At 34.0% G+C, this 26578-nt stretch overlaps 3 protein-coding genes across 4 annotated transcripts; 1 reads left to right on the forward strand and 2 right to left on the reverse strand.

Annotated features, from left to right (window-relative positions):
- Positions 1-4: 4 nt before the first annotated feature.
- Positions 5-6789, forward strand: Usp5 (Ubiquitin specific protease 5). Its single transcript, XM_076407773.1, has 12 exons — positions 5-197; positions 279-404; positions 456-638; positions 691-1105; positions 1361-1559; positions 1620-1712; positions 1916-2069; positions 2133-2333; positions 3146-3324; positions 3382-3620; positions 6063-6365; positions 6421-6789. Exons 1-12 carry the CDS (start codon positions 102-104, stop codon positions 6591-6593), a joined length of 2361 nt encoding a protein of 786 aa, XP_076263888.1. The 5' UTR covers positions 5-101; the 3' UTR covers positions 6594-6789.
- Positions 6790-7488: 699 nt separating this feature from the next.
- LOC143198511 (integrator complex subunit 15) lies at positions 7489-9370 on the reverse strand. Its single transcript, XM_076407776.1, has 4 exons — positions 9185-9370; positions 8800-9132; positions 8526-8740; positions 7489-8018 (listed from the first exon to the last, which is right to left on the reverse strand). The coding sequence occupies exons 1-4, from the start codon at positions 9270-9272 to the stop codon at positions 7518-7520; spliced, it is 1137 nt and encodes a 378-aa protein (XP_076263891.1). The 5' UTR covers positions 9273-9370; the 3' UTR covers positions 7489-7517.
- Positions 9371-11850: 2480 nt separating this feature from the next.
- On the reverse strand, positions 11851-26562 carry Zdhhc8 (Zinc finger DHHC-type containing 8). Of its 2 annotated transcripts, XM_076407419.1 has the most exons (12): positions 26347-26562; positions 25707-25825; positions 25494-25651; positions 24681-24853; positions 23900-24094; positions 23689-23833; positions 21579-21873; positions 20249-20336; positions 17528-17841; positions 15547-15769; positions 14935-15093; positions 11851-13589 (listed from the first exon to the last, which is right to left on the reverse strand). In XM_076407419.1, exons 1-11 carry the CDS (start codon positions 26436-26438, stop codon positions 14961-14963), a joined length of 1935 nt encoding a protein of 644 aa, XP_076263534.1. In that variant the 5' UTR covers positions 26439-26562; the 3' UTR covers positions 11851-13589; positions 14935-14960. The 2 variants fall into 2 exon arrangements, with proteins under 2 accessions (XP_076263534.1, XP_076263533.1); XM_076407418.1 differs by having other exon boundaries at positions 23689-24094.
- Positions 26563-26578: the final 16 nt, after the last annotated feature.

Raw genomic sequence — 26578 nt, forward strand, 5'->3', positions numbered from 1 at the left:
CCCTAGGGTCTGTCAAAAAGTAAACGCCAAAACAATTTTATCCTGCATTTTGCATTTATTACGCTAAATAAATTTATATAGTGTTTCCAAAGATTTTTAATATGGAATTATTAGAGAAACATTTAAGTTCAATTAAAATACCTACAGAAAACGACAAAGTTTATAAAGACGAATGTGTGTACTCTTTTGATAATTTAGTAAGTATAATTGAGGTTACTATTTTTTGCAATTCAGAACCGGAGAACAACACCTGAATATTTATTTGTCATTATTTTCAGGACACTGCGTCTGGAGTATTTGTCAGTTTAACTAGTTTCATCGGGTTAGGAAAAGATCATGTGGAACAACATTACAATAAAACTAAAGAGGCTGTATATTTACATATAGGTAGAATCAAAACTAAGGTAAGATGTTATTGAAATTTTGATGCTTTAAATATAAACCAATTATTTCAGATACCCTCTCCAGAACCAGGTGATGGGCCTGAAAAAAAAATAACTCGCTTAGCGATTGGCGTTGACGGTGGCTTCGATCCTGAGTCTGGAAAAAAGAAGTTTAAATATGAAAATGTATATAAAATTGTTGTGTTACCAGAATTTTCAGTTATTGAATGGCCTAATGAAAATCTTCCAGAAATAGTAAGTTTTTTATTACTTAATATATATCTATAATGTCTATCAAATATTTTAGGTAAAATTATCAGTTAATCACTTATTGGATTTACCTTCAGCTAGTAAGTTAGCTGAATTAGAATCTTTGAGTGGTACATGGGATGGAGAGATCAGACAAGTTTCAAAACATGCTGAAAACTTAGTTCAACTTAACAATGGCAAAAAGATTCCTCCAACAGGTTGGCAGTGTGAAAAATGTGATAAAACAGATAATTTATGGCTGAACCTAAGTGATGGTTCAGTATTGTGTGGTCGCCGATTTTTCAATGGACTTGGAGGAAATAATCATGCAGTTGAGCATTATCATGAGACACAATATCCATTGGCTGTGAAATTGGGTACAATTACTAAAGATGGCAAAGCAGATGTTTTCAGTTATAGTGAAGATGATATGGTAGAAGATCCTTTGTTAGCTACACATTTACAACACTGGGGTAAGTGTTACAGACAAAATATAGAACTTAAAAATCGTTAAGCCTTTTTTTAATAGATAAAATGTAGTGAAAGTTATGCATTGCTGAAGGTTAACAAGTAATTGCTTATTTATCACTTAGTAGGCACCATTGAACCATGAAAAAACAATTTATAACATTTAATAGATATAAATCTTTACTGAATATATCAGAAGTAAAATGTTTGATTAAATATACAGATAAATGAAAAACCTTTTAAACACCTATTGATTTTAGGTATAAATATTGCACAAATGGAAAAAACTGAAAAGTCTATGATTGAACTAGAAATAGAACAAAATCAAAAAGCTAATGAGTGGTCCGCACTGTGCGAATCAGACGGACATTTGAAGCCTATTTATGGACCTGGTTTTACAGGGATGCAAAATATGGGAAATTCTTGTTACTTAAATAGCATAATGCAAGTGATATTCAGGTTTGTCAATATATATAAAATTTTCTGAATGCTATAATGAAATGTGCAATTATTCTATAGAATTCCTGATTTCATCCATAAATACTATTATGGATGTGATGCTATATTCAATCAAGCTCCAAGTAATCCAGCTGAAGACTTTACTACACAAATGTAAGTATATACTTTCACAGTGTTATTTAACATTTGAAATAAACTTAAAACATCAATACCCCATGTAAATCAAGAATGTGTATTGTATTTTAAAATGTATATGTTCAGTTTTCCATTCTTGTTGATTCTTACACTGTAAGTAACTGTGGACAAGTGGTCAACAAAATGCTTTGCATCATTTTCATAACATAGGAATATTTTAGGGCTAAATTAGGCTATGGACTGTTATCTGGAAAATACTCAGTCGCTCCACCGGAAGATGCCCCTGTCGACGCCGACCCCCCAGGAATCACCCCCTTAATGTTCAAGATTCTAGTGGGTAAAGGACACTCAGAGTTTTCTACAAAGAAACAACAGGTAACATTTCCCGGTGAAATGGCCGAAACGTTCTAATTAACCGATTTTTTTGAAACATTATAGGATGTTCAGGAATTTTTCTTACATCTTCTAACTCTACTAGAAAGATATAATAAGAATGCCTCGAATCCGGGAGAGTGTTTCAAGTTTGAGATAGAGGAACGCTACCAGTGCGGTCAGAGTAAAAAGGTCAAATACATCACTAAAAGCGAAACTTGCTTGAGTTTAAATATTCCGATGGAAGCTGCAACTAACAAGGAAGAAGTAAGAACCGAGGGAATATAAGATATGGATTGAAAAGTCCCGGGCATAACAAAGAAAAAGGCTTTTTTTGTTCAAAATTGACTTTATTCGTGAATGTAATCTCCATCAAGAGCCACACAATCATTCCAGCGTCGCTCTAACATTTCAATTCCACTTTTGTAGAACGATTTATCTTTTGCCTCAAAATAGACCTGTTAGCAGGTGCTGTCTACTCAGATGACGATCGTTTTGTTTGTTCCATGTTTCATCCATTGTCACATATCGACGCAGAAATTTTGTTTCACAATTTGTCGGTTTGTTATGTTTAAACATGGCGAAACACTACAGTGAGCAAACGCGACAACCCATCTTTACGATGTTATCTAACTGGAGCAACATCACTTTTCGATCATTCAAAACGATTTTGTGGATTTTTTGGATATTTTCCGGTGTTACGACCTCAACTGGACGTCCACTGCGTTCTGCATCATCGGTGTCTCTACGACCACGTTTAAAATCAGCAAACCAACGTTTTCTTGTGGTGTTCGCTTGAACGGTATTTTATCCCATCAAGAAGCACTGTAAAATTAAAATACGAAATTGTTTTTGATCCATTGTTTTAAAAACAACAAAAGAAAAGTCACTCTTAGCACAATAACTCGCAAACTTATGAGTAGAATGTCGTGAATTTTTAACAATTTTCTTTTGAAGGTTAGTACTAACTTAAAAAGCGGTGAATGCGATAAAGCTAGCGCCATCTATATATTAGGCCCGGGACTTTTCAGCTTATGTATTACGACATAGCGTTTTTTTTTTATTAATACTCTCTTTAGGTTGCAGCTTATGAATTAATGAAGTCACAACTAGAAGCTGAGGGCAAAAGGGTGGACCCATCGGTCCCAATAGTCAGACCAAAGATTAATTTCACGTCGTGTTTAGAATCATTTACTCAACCAGAAATCATCAATAGCTTTTACAGTTCTGCAGTTAATGGAAACGTCACGGCTAGGAAGTAATTAAGAGTTGCGCTCGAGTAACGTTCGTTATTTCTTACCTCGAAATATTTCAGAACAACGAGACTATCGACTTTCCCCGATTACCTGGTGATCCAGTTGAAGAAGTTCACTCTCAGGGACGATTGGGTGCCGATCAAACTGGATGTTTCAATTGAGATGCCCGACGAGTTGGACATTTCAATGTTGAGGGGTAGAGGACCTCAGCCTGAAGAAGAAATGCTCCCGGAACCAGAAGAAGCGCCACCCGCGCCGAAGTTTGATCAAGCCAGTTTAGATGCGCTCCTAGAAATGGGTATGTTAACATTTGGTTTTATCACAAGAAAAAACGCGCATTTTTGTTAAGAATATCTTACTAATTAAAACTCCTACGAAACTATTTAAGTCACCTTCCGAGTATTCCACATTAGAGCCGTTTTTATCACCTCCAGATTATGGATTTAAAAAAAAAGTTTTTATTACATGTTTTAATGCATTTATTATATTACCATCGGCTCTGTTTTAGTGTCTGGTGTAATAATGTTTATGTGTTAACACTGTTGTTTTTCTATTAAATGCACCTCACTAGACTACACAAGATCAAATGGTTTGATTCTTTTGAGTCTGTGTCAGGTTCTGGTTAACATCAGTTGTTTTGTACAAGGTTCATTCCGAGATACTGAGCCATTGTGATATTTTCCATTTGTGATACATCACATATGTAGAGTAGGTAAAGAATTGGCCCCAATGCACTTCCTTGTGGTACACCTGCTTTAGCTTCTTTTATTGTACTCTTTTTATCTGATTTTACTGCTCTTTATTGCAGATTGTTGGACTTTAAACATTCTGGCTGTAATGTAAGATTTCAATAGCTCAGTGTATTGTCTCGGTAACATTTTCTATTGCTTATGAACAATGCCAAGGTGAACATACTTTTTTACCTTCATAGGCTTTTTTTAATTTCAGCCATATTCCAAACGCCTGAGACATTTTTTAGTCGAAATGCTGCATTGATCAAGTTGATGAGTTGTATAATTGCCTTTCTTGATAGTTTTTTCAGCAATTGACCTGTTATTAAGTCACAACTTCGAACCGTTGAATTTTCACACTCATAAGTTCTGCAAATTGTATTCAATATCAGTTTCCTTTGGTTTGAAGTTTTTTTCCTAGATTGTCAGGTTTTTCTTGATTTGCTCGTGCGTGCTGCGTGTCCAATTTCCATGTAGGTGGACTGTATAGACATGATCGTAATTGGTGGCTTTCTAGAGCGAATAATTTGATTTCTTAGATGGTGATTTGTAGATTTGTTTTTAATTTGCAGTATTTCCCTTTTCAACCTAAAAAAAAATATTTTAAAATATTTTTATTTTCAGGTCTTTCTATTTTGTTGCCATTTTTTCGTAGCTTTCGTTTTTGAGCTACAATTTCCTTGATTTCTTTATTTTCGATAATTAATTCCTTTAATTGTACTCTTAATTTCTGGAGTATTATTTCAAGCAGCTTGTTGGATATCTACAATTTTTCCAGCTTCAAAATGTAATTTAGTTGATTTCGATTATTCAATTCCTTCAACAAATCCTTCTCAGTCAGTTTTCTTGTTTGTTAACGTTGGATTTTGTTTTCTTATTTCATTTTCACTCAGTGTGTGATCTGAATTTGGGTTAAAGTTTTCTTCGACTTCCATGTAGTTGGATGTTATGTTCCTAACTATGAAGAAATCTAACAGGTCTGGTGTTCTCTCCAATAAGTTGGTTTTCCAGTTCACATGTAACTCTACATCTTAGCTCAGCAGCTGCTTTATGAAGTTGATCGCTTTTAGTTGGCGTTTTTCTTGATCGCCACCTTGTATTTTTTTGTATTGAAATCGCCACCAATTATAAATGTTTCTCCTAGGTTATTTAGGACATTCAAATAATTTTCCTTCTTTTGATTGTATCTTGGAGGGCAATAAATTGCAACTAATATAACCCTGTGTCTGCTTGATTTAATAGTTACTGCTATTACTTGATTTTCTGCTAAACTGAACTCTGATTCTTGATAATGCCAAATGTTCTTGTTTATTATTATGGCAGTTCCTCCTCTTGTGGTATTAGATGTATTGTATGGTATAGTAAAAATTATATCCTCTCAATTTTTTAAAGGATTCCTTTGTCAAGTGAGTTTCAAATATTAGGTAAATACACATTGTTTGCCTATATTGCACGCCTATTGTTATCTAATTTTTGAATTCTTCCAATTCTTCAATCATTTTTTCCTGTTTGTCGCTATAAGTTTTAACAGCATTTCGTTGGTGGTCGTTTCTTCTTCCATGGTTTATTTTCGATTGTTTTAGTTTATGCTTTGGGCATAGATTATAGATGATGAGTGTTGTTAGGGCATGACTCAGAAACCATGAAATACCCCTAACCAAACAAAGCTAGACAAGTGAGGTCGAATGTGTGTTTTCTTGTCTCTTCACTGCATATATAAATATTGGTTAACAATCTGGAGATAAAGCGCAATCTGACGTGTCAAAGGTACTTTATCGTTTCCTACCCTCCATATTCGCCAGACCTAGCCCCGTGCAAATTTTTCCTGTTTTCAAGAATTAACGAATGTTTTGAAATTTTGGTTTCTCAATGGATGTTCAATATAATGACAAAGTTGAACAGTTCCAGATGTGCGTTAAAAACTCGGAGAAAAGAAATAAGTTTAATAAGATTTAATAGCCTTTTTGTAACAGAAATCGATTTATTTTTATACTAATTGTTTTGTTTAGGTTTCCCATTGGAGTCCTGTAAACGCGCCCTATATCAAACTGGGAACAGCGGCGTGGAAACCGCGATGGCCTGGATCATGGAGCACATTTCGGATCCCGATTTTGCGGCACCGTTCCAACCTCCCGGCACCGAGTCAGCCTCGTCCTCCGAAGCCGTGGCCACAATCGTCTCCTTAGGCTTTACGTCGGCGCAGGCCGTCAAGGCATTACGAAGCACCGATAATAACGTGGAAAGAGCTATTGACTGGATTTTTTCCCATCCCGACGATGTGGATATTCCAAAATTCAGAGATGGCCCTGGAAGTAAGTCGGACGACAGTAAAATAATTCATCGATCCTAATAAAATATATTTTTTAGAATACAGATTGGTAGCTTTTGTTTCTCACATGGGAACTTCTACGATGGTTGGTCACTATGTGGCTCATATATTAAAAGATGGCCAGTGGATTATCTTTAACGACAGTAAGGTAGCCATTTCCGAACACCCGCCCAAGGATTTGGGATATCTCTACTTTTACGAACGAATCTAAAAAAATGTCTCGATTAGAAATCGTGCTTGTTGCATTAAAATGAGTGTGTAGTAAGTTTTTTTTGCTTTCCATAGTGATGGTACAAGCTGTGGTGCCGCCATTGACTTAGTGAATGGCCGCATTGAACCCATACCCACGTATATTAATTAACATTGTGCAGTTATCTGAACTTTCTTAAATAAACAGTTTTATATAATTTGACGTTATTATTTACCTTAAATCTCGACATTCTTATAAAAATATAATAGTTCATAAAAAGTATTCTCTTCAGAATTGAAATTAAAAGTTTTTAATGAACTGCATCAATTCAAGACTACATACTTTGATAAGTGATAAATTGTTCTAGATGGCTTGGATGTAACTACTGTCATTTATGTTTGAACCCTCATTACGTCATTCAAACGAAAACAATTATTTCCTTTGTTTCGGATGCGTGTCAGTCGTTAATTATGGAGAACAAATAAAAGTACGTGCACACCTTGATTCTGAAATCTTGACACTATTATAAGTATAGAAAATCCCAAAGCCTTCTTATATCAAAACGAAGTGTCACAAATTAGAGAACTTCGCTTAAACTTGTTCTAACCGAACGCCGTTAAAATTTACAATAATCGGTGTGGTTAGTAGATACTTTGAGATAGGAATTATATCCCGAAAAAATACTCTAACCCTCAATAACTGTATTTCTGAATATAGCAAACATTACATATAGAATATAATAATTTTATTATTCACTATATCTGCTGTGGTGTACACAACAAATACGTTTCAATGATTTTCTAACTTATCAATCAACATCCTTGAGAATCTGGAAGAGAGACCAAAGTGTTTTAGAGTTTATATTAATTTAATATGAGCTGAAGCAGGGTTATATACTATAATCAAAAAACAGTCATACAAAAATAAAAATGTATATTTCAGTAATTAAACAATAATAACAGTTACTTTGTTTTGATTATATCTATTTATCACTATACTCAGCAACTTATTAAACGGTAGATTTTGCAGACTATTGAACAATTCATCTAAATTACCATACACAGCGTTTACACTTAATGCTATCTGTATAGCTTGACCGAATCTATCCAGCGCTAACTGCAGTGGGACATCCGTTATAATTAAGTTCTTCGATTCGTCTCGGCTCTTTAAATCTCTGAAATATTGAACCAACGGCGTCACAATCGCTGTTAGGTGCTGAACATTGATCGCTCTAGGTGGATTAGACTTTGGTATCTCTGATATACTGTTTAGCAGTGCCAGATATAGTTTGGAATAGATCTCTTGGTCTTGCCGATAAATGGGAGCCAACACACACCACTTAAGTAAACCAGCGATAGGTGTCGTAGCTTCCATAGCTATAGCTCCTGGTGGTAGTGCGGCTTGTCTTAACTGAGCGGCCATACATAGTGTTGAGTTTTCTGAAATCTGTAACACAGTGTCTTTTTACTAAGATAAGTCCGTTTACTATGCATCTTGGAATCATATGAAAATGAATCATTTCATTAAAATAAAACATATTTCCTTTATAGGTCTAAATACATAATTATAATAGAATATTGTGAGTGGCTAATTACTATAGATAACAATTGTGAACATTTAAATAATGTATTATAATAGGTTTCAACAAAAAATAAAGTTGGTGGAAAAGCCACTTCGATTTTTCACAATAAATGTTAATCTTATTGTTTTGCCATGTTATTTATTATTCATTACCTTTTTTTTTGCCTATAATTTTTTCTGCTTTCGACTGTAACAACCTTATGTAAAATAGTGTCTATTTCTAATAATTTTCAAACTTAGTGGAAAATTATTTCAATCTTTAAATTATATCATTATACAATTAGTTTATACAGCGTAAAATCTCCAATTTAGCCGTGTGCCAAAAAACTCCTCAACTCATAACATCACTCACTCGACAAACATTATACTCACCCAATTAGTTATACAACTTAAAAGTACATCAGGCGGATATTTTCTGTCTTTCTTAGTAACATAATAATTTTCTGCAACAGCAGTAAGAAGGTTGGCTACAAAAGGGGGTGCTATTTCTGGTAAGGTTTTAAGCCTCTCTTCTGGTTTGGTAGCTAGATGAATGTAGTCAAACACAATCGATTCAGCCAACTTACAACTAGAAATCGAGGTATTTCCTTTAAATAAAAAAAAATATAATCCTTTAATTCAATTATTTCATGTAAATTTATAATACCTAATTGTTGCATCCAAGTACTGGCACATACAAGTATATTGCTGTTTGGTATACCTACAGCCAAAGAGACTAGTTTGCTTAAAATTCCCAATCTTATATTTGCAGTAATGGGGCTAAACAGGTTTAAAAATAACGTGTTTCTGGTAGCTTCATTGGGAATATTGCTTAGATATTCAAAAAGAATTTCTATAAGTTCTAATTCTGCAAGTGGTGTTAGTGGATGTGGTCTTTTGTTTCCCCTTCTGTCAACTTCCCAAAATACAAATTCCGCCATCAAGTCCAACGATAGATCCATGCTCTTTATATTTGTAGTTCTTGAACACAGCAATTCACCTATAACAAGATCAATTAAACAATATATATGGGCGTTATAAATAATGCCTGCCTATTTTCTTAAGAGCCTCTTGAGCACACAACGGATATTCTATTTTCCTTAGAGTTTGTTTTAAATTAACTTCAGAAGACCCTGACATGATTTTTCCTGCGACTATTACAGAAAATTACACTACAAAATTACACATAATAATATTCGCCTATTTAAAGGTTAGCGGCTTGATGACAGGTAAACAAAACAATTAAAGACATTCAATAGCACCATTTTTTCATAGGGTGAAACTGAAAATTCCTAGATTTAAAAAAATTACTTTAAAATATATCATTTTATTTTAAATTCCGTGCAAAATAAAATGTTTATTATAATACATAAGAAAATAATGACCTATGGTCAATTACAGTAATAAGGTTATTGAGTCTAACTAGACTAAAAAGGTTCAATAAGTGTATTAATTTAAAAAAAAACACAGGCAAAAGTAGGTCGGTTTTGCATCTACAAGTGCAACAAGCAATTGTTATTATTGTTGTTCTGTTTGATGCATTCATATTTAAGCCGTCGACTTCTGAGAACATTTATTTAGTGAAGTCCGCCCATCCGCGAATCACGTAGATAGTCTGTTAACTCATTTGAAACGCATCGTCACAAAAAAAAACAGTTCAAATATGAAGTTTTTAAGGCTCTGTGCTCTTTATTCCTGTGTCTTACTATTTTTCATTGTGTATAATAGTGTTGCATTTCCATTGGCCGAAGAAGATCCAGTGAGTATTTGTGATCTTAATTTTAATTTTAGAGCGAATCCAGAAATTTAAATATCGTTCATAAAAATTATATATTTACAAAATATGTTTATAGTTATTAAATTATTTTAATATTATAGATATAATATATATAGCAGACGTAATATTATCTCAATTGTTCAATCATAAAATTATTTTATATGAGATATATTAGTAAATAAAATTGGCCACTTTAATTTAATTTGTGAATGATGAATTATCCACTGGAACATGACCTCTATTTTGGCAATATTGAACCTCTAAAGTTAAATTAACTTAACCCAACCACATTGAAAAACTTTTTGTCATTTTCAGACGCTACTTGCGATGCATCAAGTACCGCAATGGCACTGCATGAGGTACCGAAAATTTGAACTAATTAGAAGATGTCGAAGTTATAAAAACAGCCTGAGGCTAAGAAGAAATTAATATTTTGTATTCCTTTGTGTATATAAGCGTTTTACTATAGCAGTTATTTATTTATTTCTAGCAAATTTATTTCTTAAGTTAAAAAAAGATATAATCAATAAAATTAAAAGTGCTTTTTCTAAATATCATTTGTTTTATTTCTTCTAAAATTAAAACATACTGCCAATTTTAATGATTTAGTAAATATTGGCAGTGTAAGTCTGATTTATTATTATTATTATTTTTAATGAATTTTAGTGAATATTGAAAAAATAATAATAGATATGGGATAATAACAGGTTTTTTATTCTGAAACCAATCAACAAGATATAACTCATTGTGACCAAAATAATACGCTTTAAAGGAAAAACTGTCGAAAATAAATTTGAATATATAAACTCAATAATAAACCAAAAAAACTCTATTTAAAACTAATTGCGTTATCCTTCTACGCATAAATAAAAATATTGCATATCCCTTATAATACTTATCCCAAAAACATTTTTCTCGGTGGTGCCATCTATGCCAAAACTATTGTACTAAGGCCATATCAACATTACAGAAATCTGTATAAGATAGTAAATTTTATGAATTCTGCGTGGCGTCCTCTTATAAGACGTTTACGAACTTACTAAAAATACGTATTACAGAAATCTGTAATGTAACTCAAAGTAATACAGAAAATTGTAAAGTAGGGAAACACAGTACAGAGAGCTATAATGAAATATTCCAGGAATCTGTTTAAATAAATAACTAATTATATTACAGGCATCTATATATGTGTTAATATTAAGAGAATTCAATATATAGTTAACTGTAATCAAAACAATAGGAAATAATATCATTTCCATCAATTTTTGTTCTCATTATTGGATCTTGCATACAAATGGATTTAGAAATGCTACTAGCAACTACTATGCCTCTGTGCTGTGATTATGCAACGTTTAAACTCATTAATATGTTTTGATTGTAGTTGTACTTTTATATATCACATTTAATGCTTTACTTAGTCATTTATTTTATTATTAAAACATATAGTACATCAATAAATACAGAGATTAAACTGCATTCTGAACAATTTTATAATGAATTAAAGGAACAAGTGAAGCCTATATTAAAAATGCATGGCTCTGCTTGACAAAAAAAGTGTAATCATGTCTCAGTCCTTATATTAACAAGGCTTAACCCCATGTGACTTTTTTATGTTCCTTAAATTAGAAAATCTTGAAGAATACAACATTAATGTAGATAAATAAAATTCTTTTAGAAAAATAAAATATCCTGAAACTTTTTGAACACACCTTATAGGCAGTGGAACAAATATCACTAGACTTGGACTATAATGGGTTTAGTAACAACGAGATGTTTGTATAATTGTTTTAATAGCTTGTTTATTATTATATATGTATGTATGTTTGGATTTTGGTTATCTCGAGAGATATTTGGTCTCATATGTCCATTGAATTAATGACAGTAACAAAAGTAAATTTATAACCGCGGCCAACTCTTTCTTAGGGTAAATTAAAACACGTCTTAATTTTTATAGTTTATTTTTTAATCAGGTTTTTAACAAAAACGATATAAACGTATAAGTACACTGAAAAAGAAAAAAAGTCATAAGGTATTTGAATTTTCAATTTCAGAAAGGCTGACCATTCAAGATATAAATACCTTCTTCTCTCTTTCCGAATACGCGATTCCGATGGAAAGCAAAGAAAAAAAAACCTATGAAAATGCTATTTATATTTATTTATTTTTCTGTAATAAAATATGTTCAAGTCTTTCTTGCAACAATCATTTTTGAAAAATTCTATTTGTCACTCGACGGTAAATAATCCTCACACGACCCTAATTACAACGGAACACTCTTGTAAAACCTACTTTGTTATCATTAAAAGTAAGGCTTTTAGAATATCCGCTTCGGCGACCGTGAGAAATAGAAGTCTTGAAAATCTGATCGATTGGTTTTAATGGGGATCGGACATCTACATTCTAAGAGGGAGCGGGTAAGAGGATGGGTTAATTTCGTTTTAAGTAAAAACCGAGCGGACGGGGCCCCATTTGCTTTACAATCGCCGGGGAAGTACGAAATTTCAATCCCACCAGTTGGATTTTGTACTAAGTTTAATTTGGCACTTTTATATTTATAACGTCACCCTTGAGAGGAAGATAGTTTTGTCCGCTGCGATTGACTGGACCGGGCGATGTCGCTTCTATTCGGAGTAAGGCCCCGTCCTTTCGAATTTTCGGTATATAAACCTAACTAACCAGAGATGGACTACACAGATATTTGTATCTTTTTTTTAATAGATATAGAAAAAAAATGTACACCCACTTTTATATCTATCTAAATAATCCATTCACATTTTTCTCCTAGTTATGTACATTAAAATTCATCAACTATCGTTAATAAATGACTTGATTTTGATCGGACACTTGTTAATTTCACATGTTTTTAAATAATTTATTAATAACGCAACATAATATATACAACAAAAATTATTAATAACATAGAAGATACACCTATTTAAAAAAATCACACTTTCAACTTATTTTAAAAAAAAGTGGTACAGTGCACGAGAAATAAGAGTATGTGATAGCTTAACGTAGGAACTAGAAAAGATAGCACCTTCACTGTGATCTAAAAAATATACATTCAACGTAAATTTTATTTTTTCGAATTACCTTGCCATATTAAGACTTTATACATATATAAAATAATTTTCTTTTCAACTAAAACATACCCGATATGACACAGGAATAATCTCAAGAAAACAAAAATCAAAACAAATTCTTCTTCAAGTCACTCTGTACGTCACGAAAAAAATGTTCATCATCAGGGAAATGGTTCGATCGTAACATCAAGGGGGACTCGGTCCCTACTTTAAGGGGGTCTGTAGGGGGGATGTGAAGGGGGATATATGGGGCTACGTAAACCTACGTAAACGGAATGTTTACTGCAAGCCCTGGAGTTTTGAGAATCGTCGCCAAAACTCTCCCAATCAGGCAGATCTGTTTTCAATAGTCGCGCGAAATCTAGCGCTCCTTGATTCACTTCTGTCGTAGTAGCTGGTTTGGCCGAGCACTCGATTTCTCCTTTAATCGTAATCAGTCGAGGTTCCACCGGTCCGGATCGTTGAAAACAGATCTAACGGTTCATGTCTTCGTTATCTAGCTTAACGGTGAACATATATATAAAAAAAATCTAACCCTAATCAATAGGGTGTGGTCTCTGATACAGAGAAACAATGCAATCAGGCACTCAATCGTCCCTAAAACAAAACAAAAACCAATGTTGACTCGATTGGACTATTAGGATAGTAAGAAATTATTTTCAGTGTTTAATGTTATTATTTTATAAGTATGAGGGTGGTTCAAATGTAATGGAGACAAACACTGTAGATGGCGCGCATGTTTCACGCGCGTGCTACGACCATGAGTGAACGTTAAGTGCCGACCGCTGTAGCGCAACGTATTGTTATTCATTTTTGTGTGAGAAGGCGTTAAAAAGACGGATATGTTTCTACGTTTGCGAAATCAGTTCGGTAGTGAGTGCCTGAGTAGGGTTGCCGTGTTTAAATGGGCCAAAGTATTCAACGATGGCAGCGAACAAGCATCACACCAGACAACATTCGCCGCGTAGTACAACTCATTTTGGAGGACCGTAGGATGAATGTTCGAGACATTTCGGCTGAACTCTGCATCAGTATTGGCAGTGTAAAGTCTATCATCCACGAACACCTTCAATATCGCAAAATAGCGCGATGGGTTCCTAAACTGTTGAACTTCGAACAAAAATTTACACGGTTGAAAGTTTGTTGCCGCATTCTAATGCGATACAAGGCGGAGAGGGACGGTTTTTTAACGCGACTGTTCACTACACACAAGACAAGGGTACATTATTACACTCCCGAAAGCAAGATATCGGTAAAGAATGGAGGAAGGACGAGGAAGGAAGGGATGCCAGTCAAAACGAAGACAATCAAGTCCGCGGATAAGGTTCTGTGCACGATGTTCTAGGACCGGCGGGGCGTGCTGTACGTCGATTTCCTGCGCACCCAACGCACCCCCATTCTGAAAACACACGTGAAACCCGCTTATCGCTCAAAACGGAGGAGCATTTCAGCACGAAGTGCGATTCTTCTCCAGGATAACGCGCGCCCTCATGCCGCCCTTCTCTCGCTCGAAAAAATATCGGAATTAGGGTGAGAGGTACTGGAACATCCCCCTACAGTACGGATATATCACCCTGCGACTACCCCATGTTTGTCCGAGTTGCCCAAGGAATTCTTCGATACCGGCATCAAAAACTTCCGGAAAGATGGACAAAATGCGTAACTAGTGATGGGAAATACCTAGAAAAACTGTACATTTTTGTAAATTTTTTCAATAGCAAATAAACGTGTCGGAGTATTTGTCTCGATCATATTTGAACCACCCTCGTACTTTTAAGTTTTAGATCGAATGGTATTAGCACGAAAAGAAATTCCGGTCCTAATAATAATTTCATCCTTAGATATTTCCTTTTTTTGGTATATTTCAACTCAACTTCTAATAAACCTGGAGATGTGTTACTTGTCGGTATATCTCAATGTACATAAATTCAAATCAATTTACCTGCGACAAGAGTGCCCACGCCAACCCTATACGGAAATCTCATAGTTCATATCGTAGACGCTTGTACGATCTGGTGTAGACGGTCGCTGTGTCATAGGATGTGATGAGCATTGGGACCCCTGAGGAGACATGTCGACATTGTCTGACATCTCTAAAGCTCTGGATTAAAAATTAACCATTAAATTAGATTGTGCAATATTATACGACCATCTGTTGGTTTCTTTTTGACATGGACTCATGATAATGACCCACATGTGTCAAATTTAAGATGTAAGATTGTTTTACTCTTTTTATTTGCTGTATATATCAGACCTATAAATAACATTTAAAGGATTTTTTTGATAAGTTTTATTGTGTTGTTGATCAATAGCCGCTACTTTATCTCATCTTTCAAGCACTGTATGGATGGACCTATTTTATCTTTATAAGTCAACCAATAGATTTTCCAGTAGAGCCTGATTAAAAGGATTATATCTAAACCATCACCTTCACCATTTAATCGAAGTTGCTTTCAGTAGCAATGATTTCAAAGTATTTACCCGTTTCAATAATAGTGTCGAAAAGAAAACAACAGATTATCAACTATATATCACTACTACTTCAACTAATTACCTCACAAATGACATGGGACGCCGCCTATTATCTCCGACGGTGGGCGTACTGGCCCCAAGCTTTCGGTGAATTTGTGGACTAGGTGGGGGATATACCGCTACACCACCTCTCATGGCGGGATGGTAAGTGCGCGTGTTAGGCTGCGGTGGATAGATTTGCTGCTGCGTGGGACTAGTTGGGTTAGATCTATAGAAATCTGGTTGCTGAACCGATGGCGGGTAACCTACAATATTAAAATGTTTATGACACTGTTTGGCAACGAAAATGTTTCCTCCAACTCAAAATATTGGCAGTTTTTTTTCTGTAAACAATATCTCTTTGATAGGAGGTAACACCACTTAAATGTTAACCTGTTTTAATTTATAAACATAATTTATATTCTTATGACTCAATTGAGTTTATGCAATTTACAATGAGTCATATTGAATATAAAATATTATTTATATCAATATGTAACAAAAAAGTGTAAATTTTCAACATAGAACAATTTTATTTATATCTAAATATAACTTTTGTTTGTTATTGTAATGCTTATATATTGATAAATAAATTATATTTGTTATTTTACATATTGTTTTATTTTATCGATTTTAACTTTCAAACTTATTTTTAAATTAAATGTTTATAAAAGGTTTTTCATATAGCATTTATTATATTATACAAGATGAAAATTGTACCGAAAAGTGTGAACAGAAGTTTCAAATGAAATTTCAGTTTAATTAGTAATTAGTATTAACAGCTAATGCACGTCATCAACACCGTCGAACGTATTGCCAAATTCAGTTTAAAAAACGTAAAATTCCTGTTAAATTCGGATCATTTTTCTTTCCCATTTTACTAATAAGCATTACTCCGAGGATTCAATATCACCCACCAGAAACCTCCAACTTCATCTAAAGAAAGCGGAATTGTGGTTGAAAACACGGCGTATTAAAAGAAATGAGACAAAATCTACCCATATGACATTCACCCTTTTTAGAAGAACTTGTCCCTCAGTAAAAATGAATATTTATGAACTTATTATTATGAACCGCAAGCAGATAATGTTAAATATCTGAGAATGTGTATTTATCGACGTTTAACACCGAAAAAAATGTGTTGGCTGATAGGATGTAAATCTAAATTACCCTTAGATAACAAGGTTTTTCTGCTATGGTATTGAACTGTGGGATACTACTGGCAAATCTAACATAACTATCCTTCAGAGGTTCCAGAATAAAGTGTTGCGAGTCATCGTCGATGCCTCGCAACATTACGTCTCTAACAAGCTAATTCAGCGCGATATCCCCTTAGAACCCATAAAGAGTGTGATTTGAAGTATTAGTGCAAAGTACCCTGAAAGACTGTTAGTGAATCCCAATGCACTCGCCAAACAGTTAAAATGTGCGCGATGACAGTGATGTGCGTAGGCTCAAATGCAAACTACCATACGAACTGATTAATAGACAAATAGAGTGAGATATAATAATCTCTAAAATAAGTTAGAATAGCCCTTATAATAAGTTAGGATATACTTTAGAATAAGTTAGAATAGTATCTAGACAAGATGTAGATTGTAAGTTTGTACAGCAGATCACTTACTGAAGCGATCTTCTACATGTCAGTATAATTATATTGTATAACGGAAATCATATAATAATACTTATTGGGCAGATTGTTGGAGTTCTAAGATAAAAAAGCATTACTGTAGTTAAAAAGAGATAGAATGAAGTCTGATGCGTCCGAACCAAATCAGAGTCAAAATAAACGAAAACTTAAATTTGATGAGACAACGTTGCATTGGCTGTTTTACTGGAAGAACTATATGATTTACAAGATCTGATAACGTTGCGTGCTAGGCGTTTGGAGAATTAGACCCTTGTGTAAAAGATTTGTATGACTTGAACTGTGATTTGAATGTAGAATATTTTACAGAGGGTTTTATCCTGAAAAAACTTTATTTTCAAACGTCGATTATATTTTTTGCATTGCAAACACTCACCTGGCGATTGATCTTTCCACATGTAAACGCCTCGCTGGGGCGAATTCGCCAACTCCCGTATGTTGTCCACCGTGTTGTTCGACCTCGGGTAGCTCAGCTGTTGCTCCTGCCGCACCAGCTCGCCCTCCGACATGAACCGCCTCTGCGGACTGCCGCCGTACTGCACGTGGTTCTGCGTCTGGTTCGAGCGCATCGCTTGCGACCCCTCCGACGGCTGGTACTCGTAGTAAGCCCCGACGGTGGGTTGGTTGGGCGCGTACACCACTCCTATGAAGTCGGGTCTACGCGGCTGCGTGGGCGTGCTGGGGTTGGATCTGCGAAATGCACAAGCGACTACAGGGACGCGTTCGAGAAACGACGGGACGGCCCCGAAGAGACGCGAGCCGCTGCCGCCGACGCTTCTCGAACGCCTCCGCCTCTTTCTGGCGGGTGGCGGGGGAGGAGAGGGGATCGGGAGATGGGGATCAAGCGGTCAGGCAGCCGGTCAGGTCCACCTGTAAAACGAGACAGAGTGAGACGGGGGGCGGGGCGGTTGTCGACGCTCCGCGCGGCTTGATGCGATGGGAGTAACGGCCGGCCGGTGTGATGGGCGTGGTCGTATCGATGAGGTATGAGGATGGGAGGTAGTCTCTTAAAACGTTTGGTAACCTAGGAACACCTGGTATACTTACCCGGACAGAGAGAACGGGTCACAAACATCACGGAAAACAACGAATACCTGAGATGGGCTGATTTATATCGTAATCGGAGCAATTGAGGACCAGGATTTGATTCTTATCAATTTTCACCTTGAATAAGCATTTATCGAGAAAAAAGTTGTATTTTAATAATTTAATTTTTCAGTAATCCAGAGACATAGCTACCAAATAAGTTTTCTAGCCGCATAAAAGTTACCTTTGCACATGTCACCACCCTTTGCTTTATATTGTCATAACTTTACATTCATTATTCGCGATTTCTGGTTTCTTCTGAAACAGCTCCTTATTCACACTTATCACCTTGTACAGCACTCCTTAATATTGGATTCCATCGGTATAAGCTTGACCAGATATTCCGTATTAAATGTATTGTTGATGGCTCGCCGGGACTATCTCATTATAAAAAAAGTCTAACAGAACTTCACAACTATACATAATTACATAAATGTCGCATAATTAACTTCCACCATTTCTTGAAATTAAACACGAAAAGAACTTGAATCAAGTCGTGGGTAAAAAGTTAACATACCATATTAGACATTGACTTAACGGCTAATACTGATAAGAATTAATTCCTGATCCTAATATTTAACCAATATTTAAATTTAACACACTTATATACAATAAAGACTCCTATTAAATATAAATGCGACGTATTTATATGATAATTAACACAGCTTTTGAGCAACTATGACGGCTTCTCTTTGTAGTGAGGTTCAACTTATAGACGGTTTGTAAAGTATTGTTTTATAATCCACCGTTAGAGGCGCTGATTTTATATGTTTGTGAAATTTGATTACTGGTAAACAAACATCTTTTGCAGCCAATCAAATCGTTTGTTTGCGTTATTACGTAATAACTAGTTGTACGTTTGCCAGCGCCAAACACGATTTGATGCCGTTGAACTAGCATATATGAGGATATTTTAAAAGAAAATATCGATTAATTCGAGAAAATTGAAAAAATTGTATTAAAAAATAGTGTTAAGAAAATGTAAAGTATTTACTAATGAATTTTCAAACATATTGTGAAAAAAAAACACAACGAATGGACAACTCTATCTTCCCAACTATATAATTATTAAACTATTTTTGTGCAAATAATATATACTAGGAGATTTATTTTTAAATGAAATTATATTTACCCGCATCACCTAAACTGAAGTTAAGCGAGGTAAATTAAAGTCGATATCTGCTACCACAGCTACATTACTAAACAAATCTGCAACTTCCCACACAAACATTTAATACATAAAACCGTCACCAAAGCGAACATCATACTGATATTTTGTGTTTGATACCTAATAAACCTGCTCATAATCATAGTATTTTAGTGCAACATAAATAAACATATAAGTGTATAAGACTAAAAAATTGGATGTCAAAAAAATTTTTATAAATCAATAAACATCAAACCTCCTAAAAAACTTAACAATTCCTACTATTAAAAAATGCCCATCTCGGTTTAAGCTCAATTTTCCAAGGTTAACACTTTACACAAAAACCAAACCCATTACCAAAAGTTTCACAGACCACATTTATTATTAATGATGGTTAATATCAAAAGATTAAATACATGCATAATGTAGGATATTTCTTTGGAGTGGAAGAACTTTCCATAGTTTGCTGAAGCCACCTTTTAATTCGGTCAGCATTAGCTCATTAAAATGGAATAATTAAAGCTATAAAGTTCTATCATACCAGAAAAACACCTAAAACTTTGAATAAAAACAAACATCTACGACAGGTTGATATAAAAAAAAATAGACAAAAACATGTAGACCTGCCTTTATTAAGGGAGTCACGTATACAATACATATAAAAACTATATTTACATGTGGGAAAAAAAACAAAATGTGTATACTATAATAAAATACGTTCGAAAATAAGGATACTATTTACAAGACTTAAGTACATGTGATGTAATTTATTGCTATATTATTTAAGACTTAAAATGCGGTCTATCACTTCTGATTTATAAAAAAAGAAAAACAATGAAATCCCATCAAATTATATTATCTTACCTTCTCACAGGACTAGACATAGCCAAGGGCGTGGGTACTCCAAGGGCTTTGATTCTTTGCTGCATCGTAGGTGACGCTCTTTGGGGACCTATGAAATGATAAAATAAATCAACAAGGACCTAGTTAATCTAAGAAATGATTTCATAAAAGTATTCGAAACATCACTGCTACATAGGACAATATGCCAAGCCGATAGCTTTACTCATTTATCCTTAAAGAAAACAACATTGAAAAATATTTTGAGACGAATGAAGAAAAAATAGAAGCACACAAAGAGTAGAGGCTTGCCAGGATTATGTCAACATTATAGCGTCGAACTACTGTTTGGGGACATAAATATCCTATGATTTACGATGGAAAATATAGATATGAATATCACAGCTGTAAAAGAATAGAGAATATTACAGGGGGCTGCCAGATGCTTGCATATACCAAATATAAACAGCGATATGATTTGGTAGTTAAAGTGGTCCGCCAGGAACTCACTTATAAACTGGGCCAATCAAAGAAAGTTCCGTATTATCAATACGCACCGTACCGTACAGTGCTTACAGAGCAGCGTGTCGATCATAATAGACCTAATATTATAGTAGTTAATAAAAAAGAAAAAAGGTAATAAGTGTTGACATTTCGAACAGCAAGAATTTACAAATATCCGTAATATACTAGTCGTTTTGTAAACAACAGTTTTAATACCTAAACTGTTGACTATTGGCTATATCTAGAAAACTATTTATCAACTGGATCTACTACGGATAGTCCGAAAGTTCTTATCTATGTAAGAATAAACAGAAGTGAGTCGTCAAAGGATGACAAGGAGCGCAAGGACTCACAACAGAGCTTAATCCTTTTGATATTTCTGATATCTGGGATAAGTCAATCTTCCTCTACAAGGGTTTGAGAAACTTTTGGCTAAATAAAAAATGCAACAAAAGTATATCCACCCACTTCAGGTAGAGGCACATCCTCATTTAATTTTTTTAATTGATAGTATATTTTTACACACAACTTAATATAGCAGTTAAAAGTTGTCATAAATAGCAAAGGTTGGATTGTAGGAAAAACACATTATATGGTTTTGGTAGGTTGTCGTTGACATTTTGAATAATTCGTAAGTGAACCTGTATCCAGAACTAGAAGTAGAAATATAAATAGCAAACCACGTATTTATCTCCTATAACAACGGTCCAAACTCCAAAGATAACATTCTAGATTGTGCTACTAATTTCATTTTAATAAACCCTGGGTTAGACCCCTTCTTAAACCTAACAATATAGAGACATACCAGTCGTCTAGTACTTACAACTTACAAAACGTAAAACAAACTTACCTAAACTATCAGGTGTACCACCTCTACCACCGTCCATTCCTCTAGGTCTCGGATGAGGACTACCTCGAGGAGGATAATGGATACTCCTAATACCAGGGTGTCGGCCGGGAGAGTCCTCGCCGCCCATTTGATTCATAGGACCCATGAGTTGGGATGGTCCTCCCATCGAAGTAGGCGGGAGGAAGAAGTTACTTTTCGAACCGTGCCTCTGAAGGGGCGGAGTTGGTTCGCAGTCTTGCGATTGGGATGCCGACGGTTCCATGTCAATGTCTAGAGCATCCCTGCCGGGTGACATCTGTTAAGTGAACAAACACAGATTGAAATATGGAAACAATTAAGACAACTCATATCATGGGGTTTTACCTATATTCTCTTTAACATAATTAAAGATTCTTTAGTAAATCAATTAAAAACAAACCAAAATTTACTGACTGAATGTCTAAAAAGGATCTAAAAGTATCAAATTAATATCAATATTTACATAAGAGTTTTCTTTCTACATGTCGTTCACGTTTTACAGAATTTAAAGCATCTATCGCACTTGTACGTTATGTTCTCACACCTTGTGTGTGCAGTTTCAATCATTTCATCTGGTATTAGTAACAACTGGTATCCAAATTGACCCACGATTCCGATTAAGAGTTAATATAAGAACTACACCTCTGCATATACAGAGAATGTCAGTTAATGAATTAATAAACACACCATTGGGTAGACAAGAAAATATTTTGTATATTTAAGTATTTTAGTATGTGAAGAAGTATATTTTTAATATTTTTATTTACATTGAATAATATAGCAGTAAATAACATTTAGTTTGTTACTAACGATTGGTAAAGAAAAGAGGTAATGAAATCCTAGAAGTTCATCCATCTGTTGGGTACTATAATCTAGTATACAAAATACAAGAACAATCGATCAATATATATTATTTTACTGTTAGGATTTTCATTAGTATACTTTATGAATGGTTCGCAGCTTCAAGCAATTTTCGCAAAGCCTAATCTAGTACCCGGGCATTACATTATAATCGTAATTAATTTAACATAAGAATACAAATATTTTTCATCGATTCAATATTTTAATTACAGGGGTGGCGCAAGAATTAACCTTCCATCAAATTTTATCATTTTGTCAACAACGCTGATGGTCACAAAAAAACTACACAAACTGTTTAACGTGTGAAGTGAGTTATGTAAACCGCACATTAGGACCAGAAATTAACTAAGTGACACTTACTAGTCGTTATTTTAATGTCAATGTAAAATCCCTTAATATCACAAAACCGAGAAAGAATGATATAATATAAAATGTTAAAATCAAATGATACTGCTATGAAATATCAAGGTCAGCCGAATAACCTAATAGAAGTACTACTGTGGAAAACACCAATAATAGCGAGTAACGGAAGTAAAGTCATCCACTACAAGACACATTCAATAAACAATTCTCTACATGATATTAAATGATCCACTCATTTATGACTAAATTATCATTCATTCAGTCAGAAAGTGGCATTCATAGTTAGAAGAATAAATCAGATATAAGAACATTTCATTTTGTAAGATGTAAAAGGATAATCCGGACTAAAATCAATCTTTCTGGAATCCTGGTTTTCGTCAATTTTGTCATAGTTCTAAGACTCCACCCTATAGTAGTGTTTCATTTATAAGCTGGAATAATTCTAGTTATGTAAATTTTGCATTTATCTTTTGCGAGAACATACTAGAAATGAAATTATTTCTTCAACATGCGACAACCAATTTATAACAGAGGTTGTGGTGAAGATGGAAACATCAGCATGAAGATATGTATGCCACTAGAACAATTATACCTTATCGTCGACGGCGTTAAGGATTGGTGAAGAATTAGAAATTCTGCAGCATCAATAACAGCAATAAAAGCTTCCAGAAAACCAAATTAGTATAAAAATGGGTAAAACAATGGATAGTCTTAATAAGCACACATATTCCTTGTGTTAACAGAGTTGGGAAAAACGTGTAGGAAATAATGAAAATTTGTACGAATTGTTTGTACAACAAATATTATACAAACCAAAACGGATCCTAATAATATTAGAATGCAGTAAAAAGAAAATTGATATGTTTACCTTATTGTAAGCATTTGAATTTATGTTCCTTACACCATTACTGTTATCCATGTAAGTTTTTACTTGACTGTCGTTCGTAATTGTCGCAATAGGCCCATGGGGACAGTGTTTTCGTTTGTCGTTATATTTATGCTGCTTTATCAAGCTGTAAGATTTTAAAAAATAAGTGAAATCAACAAAACAAAAAACAACGAAATAACCGTGTACCCACCTAGGATATTGAGGTCCGAATTGTGTATAGCAACAATTGTGCCAACAACCCCTCGAAAACGGGTTGTATCCACCTTTGAATTTCCCAGTGACCTGTTCGTTCGTCGTTCGTCCTCTGGACACCAGTACCATATGAAAGCCCGTAAGACCAAATATAGGAACAGATAGGATTGCTACAATTGCCATAAGAACTATGCTGCAAGTTGCTGTTAAAGAAATATATCGTTCCCTAGCTGAATCCATGATTCATTGCTTCTCTCATTCTTTAAAAGGTTACATGGGTTTAAATATGTTTAAAAAATCATATTTTTTATCTCTGAACCATGGACCTTGATCCCCCTTTAGGATATCAGACATCAATTTTCAGCAAATTATGAAGACTGGCGAATGACCAATATATTTTCAGTAGTGAGGCAAGTAGTTACTCCTCTCAAGCTCAGAAAATACCCCAAGAATATATTTATCCTGTAGTAATCAATTGAGTAACCGAGTATAATGATCAAATTTCCAAAAAATTCATTTTGACAAAAATTCCGAGACCACAATAACGAGCTATATTATTATAAAAATTTAAGAGAAATCTAGCATAAATTATCAGAAAGCATTTGTTTTAAGACCTTTTTCGAAACCAAGTCCAACAGGTTAAATTTTCGAAACGTTTCAATAAAATAACATATTTATTAAACCAAACAAATATCGATAAAATATGCTTTTTTAACTTTCTAAAATCCATGTAACTTCTTTCTGTAAAATCATATAATAGAATTTTTAAAAAAGGATACGAAATGATAGGTTCAGTGTCCGATATAACTCCTTCATACCGCAGTACATAAAACAGACTTAAGCCGAATATACTAATCATGTGAATGCTAAGTGAAATTAGAAAAAAGAAAAAAAATCTGTAATTCCTTCGTCCTATGCAATTATTGACCCATGGGCAGTGATGGTCAAAAGTCTGCAACATAAAAAAATCGTTTATTTATAAAACAGCACCATAAAAACATGACTACTTGATTAAAATAAATATTTCAAGAACTGAATGTGAATCATTAATTAATTAGATTTGTTTTAAATTTATCTAATTATCAAGGAGCCTTGAAACATATGAAACACTCATTTTTTATCTGAGGCTAGAATAATCACTATATTCCTGAACTACCAAAGTTCAATAATTTCAAATGATATTCTATTGTTTCTAAGAAATAATCTGATAATGTATTATTCCCAATCGTAATAGTATAAAAATAACATCAATGATATAAAAACATTTTGATTATGAATGCCAAGATTTTGCTGGTTTACAAATAAAATTAAAAAAAAAAGAAACACAAACTACAAAAACTCACTTTGTATTGAAAATTCTATTTTCATCAGGAAACGGTGTTCTTAAATCAGTATTATTTTTACTTATTCTTTGCATTATTTATAACTGACCTCACGTTAGCAATTAAGGAAGCTCATAATGACTTGACTGTTTTGAAGTGTGTCTATTTTTAATGAAAATAAAAAGATGAGTGAGGTTTTCTTTAGCCATGCTCATTCTTAATGGACCATATTCACAAGTTTATATTACTATGACATTTTACAACACTTACCTCTATACAGTGATTACAAACACTACAGTGTGAACATCTTGGTGGTCTGTAAAATTTACAGGTAACACACCACTTCATTCGAACAGTAATTCCATTAATTTCAGCATTTTTGTACAATGGAGCTCGAAAATCATCATCTCTGTCTTCATCAGGTGGGGCTTAAGATTAAGTGATTGAAATTATGTTTGTTAATATGTTAATTTTTTGAGGTACCTTTAGGTATTATCCCTGGATCCATAAATGTGGCTAGTGTAAAGTTGGCCAATACAAAAAATGTAATGACCCCTTGATATGCAAGAACCCATGGATGTTGTGGGAGATAATACTGAGCCCTAAAATGTAAATTTGAAATACATAAATTTTTTATGATAAAAAATTAGTCATAATACAAAATGCATGATTTCTGCAAAATTTTAATACCTAATCACACTAATCATACACAACTTCAAGAATTGTAAGTAATAACTAAGTCACCATATAATCTTCAATTATACTCTAGTAGTAAAGTAAAACCATAAACTACTATACTAGTAACTATACTGATTAGTAAAAATAGAATACTTAATTTAAGAACAGTAAAAATTCTGTATTCTGAAAAACTGGAAACAGTATATTCCTAGAAAAACAAATACTGGCTCAATTACACTATATACAAAAAATATTATTGGGAAACACCTCTACATTGACATCTCAGGTCATTGCTTTTTCCAAACAGCAGCATGTTTTATATCGCCCAAGAATTAATAATTGTGCTAGCAAATTAGATCATGCACGAGGAACGAAAAGGGTTTAATTTCGTTTAGAAACTCTTCAAAATACAAAAACGTAACCATCAATCATCCAAATAACTTACGGGTAATAGAAGAATAAAGTTGTTGCTACAATAAGCAAAGTCCAAGCAAATGTGGCTGGAATATATCTAGTTTTTGCATCACACTTGGGCATAGTGTCCGATATAAAAAATGGACTCAAATTTTTGTTAAGAGATGGAAAATCGGTCTCAGACGGGTCAACATGGCTGAGAGGAAAACACTATCATGAAAAGCTGACGAACTGCCAAAAGCGCATGCGTCGATAATGTCAAA

Source organism: Rhynchophorus ferrugineus, unplaced genomic scaffold, assembly GCF_030347505.1.
Source record: "Rhynchophorus ferrugineus isolate W39M unplaced genomic scaffold, kcgeb_rfMv2 rfM6, whole genome shotgun sequence".
NCBI classification, from domain to species: Eukaryota; Metazoa; Arthropoda; class Insecta; order Coleoptera; family Curculionidae; genus Rhynchophorus; species Rhynchophorus ferrugineus.

Excerpts from the sequence above, each read along its gene's own strand:
- Usp5 (XM_076407773.1), top strand. The coding sequence starts at position 102 with ATGGAATTATTAGAGAAACATTTAAGTTCAATTAAAATACCTACAGAA. Across the intron at positions 405-455 it reads TAGGTAGAATCAAAACTAAG|ATACCCTCTCCAGAACCAGG; the intron begins GTAAGATGTTAT and ends CAATTATTTCAG. Across the intron at positions 1,560-1,619 it reads ATAATGCAAGTGATATTCAG|AATTCCTGATTTCATCCATA; the intron begins GTTTGTCAATAT and ends ATTATTCTATAG.
- LOC143198511 (XM_076407776.1), bottom strand. The coding sequence starts at position 9,272 with ATGTCAGGGTCTTCTGAAGTTAATTTAAAACAAACTCTAAGGAAAATA. Across the intron at positions 8,741-8,799 it reads TACTTGGATGCAACAATTAG|GAAATACCTCGATTTCTAGT; the intron begins GTATTATAAATT and ends TTTTATTTAAAG. Across the intron at positions 8,019-8,525 it reads TAAGTTGTATAACTAATTGG|ATTTCAGAAAACTCAACACT; the intron begins GTGAGTATAATG and ends ACTGTGTTACAG.
- Zdhhc8 (XM_076407418.1), bottom strand. The coding sequence starts at position 26,438 with ATGCCCAAGTGTGATGCAAAAACTAGATATATTCCAGCCACATTTGCT. Across the intron at positions 21,874-23,688 it reads ATTCAAATGCTTACAATAAG|ATGTCACCCGGCAGGGATGC; the intron begins GTAAACATATCA and ends TTCACTTAACAG. Across the intron at positions 20,337-21,578 it reads TGGTACACCTGATAGTTTAG|GTCCCCAAAGAGCGTCACCT; the intron begins GTAAGTTTGTTT and ends ATCATTTCATAG.